Here is a 7,114-nt window from a genome sequence, read left to right on the forward strand (position 1 = left end):
TCATATCAATTCGATTTAATTTTTACGGATTCGGGATATAACTTGACGTGTAATTTTAATAGGAATTGAGATCGGTTATACGTGGTGAATTTTGTGATCGAGATAATAAATAATAATGGTTCATATTGAAAACCAATTGATTTATTCGAGTTACTGATGAATTTACATTTCTTCGATGGATGAACAATTTTGATTTACTCTTAAGATGAAAATAAAGACAAAAATTGAGGCGAATAAATTAACGAAGAGTCACTCGAATTAGAAGTTTGGAGGTTATATTGAAATGTCAAAATAAATTAAAGGAGAAATTATAACATTTAGGGATCTAACCGTATATTTTAGTAATTGAAAGAGTAATTTATGAACTTTTCCCTATTCTTGAAGATAAATGTCTATCACGATTATTTTGTGGGGGAAAAGGATACAACAGAGGTCTGGAAGGGGAGACGGTTGAGTTCTGCTTCTTCCCGGCGATCGATTTTCTTGGGAGCTCCATGAATTCCGACCCCTTTATCATCGATTTCACTCTCGTTTACTCTCTCAGTGGTTATCCTAACTATTCTCCGCTATTTCCTGCTCATTACAGACCTTTGGGTCTCATCGGACGAAGTCTAGGAACGGCTGGAATTCTCGTCTCCGATGAGTTCTTGAGGAGGTCCGGTGGCTCTATAAGCGACATGCAAAGGTGAGTTCAAAGGTTTGTGGTTCTCTTGCTTTCATTATCTCCTGTTCTCCGGCCTCGATTTCTTTTCGAGTTCTTCCCGAGTTCTAAGAACTTTAGAAGCGTATGGTATTCTGCGTCTTTGGCTTGAGGTAGATGCTTGTTGTATTTTTTGGTTAAATTTGCTATGTTTACTCGGTTTGACATGGGTGTTGTGCTGTGTTAGTTTGGTTTAAGACGTCTATGGGTAAGGCTTTCTTTGTTGGCTCTGGTTTTTATTCGTATATTTGCAGCTCCTTTCTGCCTTACCCTGTGATTTCGAGATTGAAGTCTTATTCCTCTTATTCTAGTCCATGTTTTGCTGGACTGAAGTTGATTTTTGTTTGAGGAGGGTCATTTGAGACCCTCAAATGTGTTTTTGTGTACAATCAGAGCCATTACAGGCTCTAGAGAGCACTTTGGATCCCACCCTGATTCGTCCCGATGAGAAATCTAAGTTCCTGTTCGGAATTAAGGGACTAACTGGTCATTTTTGTATGTGGATAATAGTATTAAGGCTTTAATTTCCATTCTAAAACCTTGTTTGATTGATTTTGTTTGTGGAAATGTTCCTTTCTCCTTTATTTGGTGTTTACGTGTTTATAGTGTTTCTGTGTGTGAGGTTCCAAATAAGCAGGTTCTGTAGCTGTTCTGCTTGGGGTTCAGGTGGAAACAGGAAGGAGGAAGATGACCTCCTAAATTGGTTTCTAGAATTTATTCTGCAGATTAGAGCTAGTTGTTGTGGATTCTAAGATTTTCGGCAGATTATAGATGGTTGTTTTCTTCATTTAGTTAAAATTTGATAGGAATGATTCCTTACCATTTCAAGCGTTTAAATTGGTTCCGTTTGGTAAAACTCCTTTTAGACTTGAGTGTTTTTTTTATAAAAACCATATTTGACTTGTGTTATTTTGTTTGATAAAAATCATATCGGTCTGTTTGATAAAAATTGTATTAGACTTGGAGTTATAAAAAGAGTCGTGTTAGAGTTGTGTTGAATTCGGTCGGTAAAAATAAAAATGATGCGTTTGGTAAAAAGAGTCTTCTTAGACGGTTGAGTTAGATTCTTTTGGTTAAAGGTGGTTTAGACCTTGAGTTGGATTGATTTGGTAAAGAAGAGCTGTTTTAAACGTGTTAGTTTGGTTTTGACTGGTAAATTGAGTTTGGCTAATTGCATGAAATTCATAAAATAAACAATATGAATAAAATAAACATAATACTCTAAGGTAATGATACTACACATTTACGAGATAATCATAATATATAATTTAATAAAAATAGAAGCTTGTTTGAATACGTCACAGTGATATTCCATTACGATAGAAATAGGCCGTGGACATAGCTGAATTAATTTAAAATCTGGAAAAGTTGGACGAGAAATTACATTTTAAGAAACTGGTAAGAGATAGAAGTTTTAAAGGACTGAGAGAAATAAGTTTGGGAAAATACTCGTATTTAGAGGAGTTGACTTGAGGTATTTTAGTATAAATTATGAAAACTGTAAAGGTTAAAATGTGTGAACAAAAGTAATGAAAAATAGAGCCATTTTCAAAACTTAAGATTTATGTACTCTGTACTGTTTAAGAATATAAAAATATTAAGGTTGCATTATCTAATGTTTATAGTTCGGGTGTTACATGTGAGATCGAAGCGAAACATGGATCGTGTGTTATAATAGGCGACCAGGCCAAGGGACGCTGTCGGAATCGTCCGGTTAAATCGGACAACAGTGAATCACTTTCTATCCCGAAAAAGAACCGCTCCAACCTCTGAAAACGGTGTGACATGTCTATTGAATGGTTGGTAGCATATCTAAAAAAGGTAAAGTTAAACAAATTAGGAAAAATGAAGGAAAATAGGAAAATGATAAAAAAAGTTAATATTTTAAGTTAGGTAATATATTAAAACTGACAGATATCATATTTACTGTACTAAATTGTATTTATTCATAGAAACTGAAGTTCTTAAAAACCTGTCCAGTGAAGAGCATTTGAAGTTCTGAACAACAATGGCTTCTTCCTCAAAGAACAACAATGGGTGCTTGATGTTTAAAGCAGATCAGAAACCACATTTTTTCAAATTTATTCTCAAGGATTCAGAACAGCGTGAAAAGACGGTTAGCCTTCTATTCTTCTTCTTCTTCTTCTTTAATCACTGTATGTTGTAATTAATCATATTATTTGATCAACAAATTAGGCCATTCCAAGAAGATTTGTGAAAAATTATGGCCGCTATCTTTCAAGTCCCCTAATCCTAAATGTCCCTTCCGGTCAAAAATGGAAGATTGATCTTGTGAAATCTAAGGGAGTTGTTTGGATGCAAAATGGATGGAAAGAATTTACAGATCATTTCTCAGCTAGATATGGATATTTTCTTGTATTTGAATTCGATAGATCTGTATCTGAATTCAATGTCATCATCTGTGACAATAGTGCTACAGAGATAGATTATCCTTGTAGTTTGAGCAGTAAGGGAGATAAGTCTGATGAACAAATTAAAGAGAGCAGTAACGCAGCTAAGTCTGATGAACAAATCAAAGAGAGCAGTAACGGAGATAAGTCTGGTGAACAAATTAAAGAGCCAACTATTGTAATCGACGATGAACCAGAAACTGAAATCTTGGCACCAAAACCTGGTCCTGATGAACAACTGCAAAAGTTGCAGCCAATGGTGGACCCAAATGATGAAGCTAAACAAGGTATGTTTATGTTTGTGGTTATTTACGTTTTATATCCAATTAGTGATTTTGCTTTTGTTTGTAGGAAGGAGATTTATTAGGAACACAGCACTCACAAAGGAAGAAAAAGGTAAGGTTGTTGAAAGAGCAATCGCTAATTTCAAATCTGATAATCCCTCATTCTGGATTGTGATGCAACCATCTTATGTTCATAACACCAATGTCTTGGTAAGTTTTTAATTGTCCAAATTTCAACAGATCTGAAAATCAACATTTAATCAATCTAATCTGTGTATAAATTGAACAGCCTGGAATACCATTAAACTTTGCGAGGCAATATTTGAAGGACAGTGGTGATGCTGTCCTCAATAATTTGGATGGGAAAAGTTGGCCAATTGAATTCTATTCTTCATTGAACTCTGGATCAGAAATAATGAGAATTAAGAATGCTGGTTGGAGGGAATTTGTCAAAGGAAATGATATAAATGTTGGTGATGTCATTATATTTGAACTTCTCCTTCAATCTTGCAAGGACGACAAGACTGTTTTCAGAGTTTCCATGACCAAATATTCCCATATTCGAAAATTGTCTGGTCAGTAGCAAAATTCAATTCAGAAGTTGTTTGAATTCATTCTGTGCATTTCAATTCAATTAATTTACTGTTGAGTTTCAGGTGATAGAAATAGCTGGAAAGCAAAAGAAATTTCCAGCAAACAACCTAAACGCCTCAGAGTTGAAAGGTTATGCGCTGAAAAGCATAAGAAGATTAAGGTGCAGAATTCTGTGACCAACGCAGATAGTCCTAAAACACAAGTTGAAGGTATATATGAATGTGATACCACAAATTTTAATTTTCTATTCCTTAATGATTTCGTTGTTCCATTATTACTAAAGGAGGGAAGAACATGAATGAAGGCTCAAGCAAGAAAAAGGGGAAAAGGGGTAGACCAAGACTCAATTTGAACAGTGGAACTGAAAACCCTGCTTTCGATGTTGTTATGCAGCCAATGAATTTCATTGACAGGGATAAATACTATCTGGTAATTAGACAATCTTAAAATTCCATATGAAATTGAAATTTTGGTTTATCTATGGACTTGATGAGTGAAACTCAAATTTGTGCAGCGTCTACCCCTCAATTTTGTGAAGGACATAGAGGAAGGAAATCATAAAGTGAGATTACTAGTTGATAACAAATTGTGGTGTATGAAGCTGAATAGATATCCACAATTGGGCATAATTGGCGAAGGATGGGTTGATTTTGCAAGGCAAAATTCACTCAAAGTCGGGGATACATGCACCTTTGAACTGATTGATAGGGAAATCTTGCTAATACAAGTCTACATATCCAGGGGTTGATGTGTCTACTGTCTAGTAAATTAGTTTAATGTTCAATTCTATGACACAGATAATTAAGGTCAATTGTGACCAATTAGCTTAATGTTCAATTCTAGGAGACAGATAATTATGGTCAATTCTGACTAATTAGCTTAATGTTCAATTCTAAGACAGATAATTATGGTCAATTGTGACTAATTAGCTTAATGTTCAATTCTAAGACACAGATAATTATGGTCAATTGTGACTAATTAGCTTAATGTTCAATTCTAGGACATAGATAATTATATATGGTCAATCGTGACTAATTAGCTTAATGTTCAATTCTATAACACAGCTAATTGAGGTCAACTCTGACTTTTCTAATCTTTTAGTTTGTGTTGGTCCAAAATAAATAAATTTTATTTTCATGTATATAGAAAACTTATATTTAATTTTAGGGTATAGTTTCCAATTTTTATAAATAAAAATAAGAAGAATAAATAATAAAAAAAAATATGCTAACCTCTAGCTCGGCGAGCTGGAAGTCAGCTCGACGAGCTAGAGGTCAGTCCTCGTCCAGAGCCCGTTTTCGGTCCACTGACTTCTCCAAATGCACCCGGACACAACCACGAGCTAACCTATGAAGCCTAGTCTATCCCCACACCTATGCCTAAGCTTTAAAAGTCTCTCTAACTACAAGGTAGTGAGGTGATGTGGCATGGATGTGGAGGGAAGTTAGGAATAAGTTGGTGGTGGTTAATGGAAGTTGAGGAAGTTAGTGAGGTGGCAAGTTAGTGGTCAAAATTAGAGAGAAAAATAAGGGTTAGTTGATGTTTAATTACTCAAAATGCTATAAATAGACCCTTCATTCTTCATAATTAAGCACTCACTCAACACAACAAAAACCATTTCTTAAAGGTTCTTTCCAATGCTCTCCTTTTAAGTTCTTAATTCTTCGGTTCTTCCTTTTTGTTCTTCATTTTTCTTAGCTTTAATTCCTTCTTTTAGCTTGCCTTTAGCCTTAATTCAAGTTCTAATAGTCTCCTTTCAAGTTTTTTCAATTCAATTTAGCATTCCTAAGCTTCAAGTTTGCAATTCATTAGCTTTTTAAATTAATTTTTTCAGATTCGTCCAGTTATTTTCAAAGTCCAATTTCATTTATTTAGAAGATGTTTTTGCCTTCAATCCCTTCTACAAATTTGTTTCTGACTTCCTGAAATTAAATTTGGAATTTTTATTCACTCAATTCCGTGTCCAGAAGCTCTATTTACAAGTCAATCTTTACACCTCAAATTCTTTAAACATTCCGTTTCCAGTTTTTCCAGATTCGTCCAGTGATTTTCTAGGCCTATTTTCGTCTGTTTAAAGTTCATTTCAGTCTTCGATCCCTTCTAAACATATGTTCTTGACATCCTGAAGTTATATTTAGCCTTTTGATTCACTTGATTCCGTATTCGTAAGCACTCATACGGTTCCCCCGAAGTTGCAGGTCAAATCTGCCCCATTGTTACCTACCATAAGTCAGAAATTGGCAAGATCAATTCCGCTCATGCCAATGAACCGCGGTGTTCCGAGAACCTCGAACCGACACCAAAATTCAACGTCCAGCCGAGATAGCTATTGTTGCTCCGAGTTTGTCGTTGAATTCCAAATTATTATTATTATTATTTACATTTCAATTCCTTGTATTTGATTTGCTTTTCCAATTCAATTGAATTAGCTATATGTTTAGTATAGAAAATTTTCAATTATAATTAATTTCATTTTTTCTTATGCTTACTTTGAACACATGTATTTAAACCTTGATTTATATCAATAAAATACCAATTTTTCTAAAATCTCGTGTCAATTTCGCACTTTAATTTCCTTTATTTTTTCGTCTTTAATTTACCCGCATTAGCTTAAATAAAAATAATTTATGTCGTAAAGTTTCTATAACGGCGCGAGAGACCCAAGATGGACTTTTTCAATCATTGCGTCCCTCGCCAGTCGCTTCGTTTAGATTTCAAGTTTTGGCGCGCAAATTCCATAAACTTAACCGTCTTTAATAATTGAGAAATAATCTTCTATGGCACGTCCGAACACTAACCACACGTGACAAGGTTGAAAATTAGCGTTACTCGCAAAATATCGCTACCAATTTTTGGCACGTCTAGTGGGACCTTTTTTTTAGCTACCAAAATTTGTGTTTATACCCATTTTTTACGTTCTTAATTTTTTCCACACTCATTATCCCACTTCCACTTTACCAAAATTTATTAGCTAACGCTAACAATTTTTGGCACGCCTAGTGGGACATTTTATTTAAGCTTTCTCAAAAATTTCAATTCCCCTTTTCCCTATAAACACGGTTTTTTTTTTCACACTCAGCTTTTCAGTTTAGCTTATTATTATTCCATGCTCTTAGTTTATGCAA

The 7,114-nt window shown here is 34.5% G+C and overlaps 1 protein-coding gene across 5 annotated transcripts; it reads left to right on the forward strand.

The window, feature by feature from the left end:
• Window positions 1-396: 396 nt before the first annotated feature.
• On the forward strand, window positions 397-4,904 carry LOC136219759 (B3 domain-containing transcription factor VRN1-like). 5 transcript variants are annotated; one of them, XM_066007277.1, is made up of 9 exons: window positions 398-685; window positions 1,307-2,521; window positions 2,681-2,816; window positions 2,897-3,398; window positions 3,463-3,605; window positions 3,685-3,970; window positions 4,052-4,198; window positions 4,273-4,418; window positions 4,504-4,904. In XM_066007277.1, exons 3-9 carry the CDS (start codon window positions 2,709-2,711, stop codon window positions 4,735-4,737), a joined length of 1,566 nt encoding a protein of 521 aa, XP_065863349.1. In that variant the 5' UTR covers window positions 398-685; window positions 1,307-2,521; window positions 2,681-2,708; the 3' UTR covers window positions 4,738-4,904. The 5 variants fall into 5 exon arrangements, with proteins under 5 accessions (XP_065863353.1, XP_065863349.1, XP_065863350.1 ...); XM_066007278.1 differs by having other exon boundaries at window positions 2,326-2,521; XM_066007281.1 differs by having other exon boundaries at window positions 397-2,521; window positions 4,294-4,418.
• Window positions 4,905-7,114: the final 2,210 nt, after the last annotated feature.

The sequence above is a fragment of the Euphorbia lathyris genome, chromosome 2, assembly GCF_963576675.1.
Source record: "Euphorbia lathyris chromosome 2, ddEupLath1.1, whole genome shotgun sequence".
NCBI lineage: Eukaryota > Viridiplantae > Streptophyta > Magnoliopsida > Malpighiales > Euphorbiaceae > Euphorbia > Euphorbia lathyris.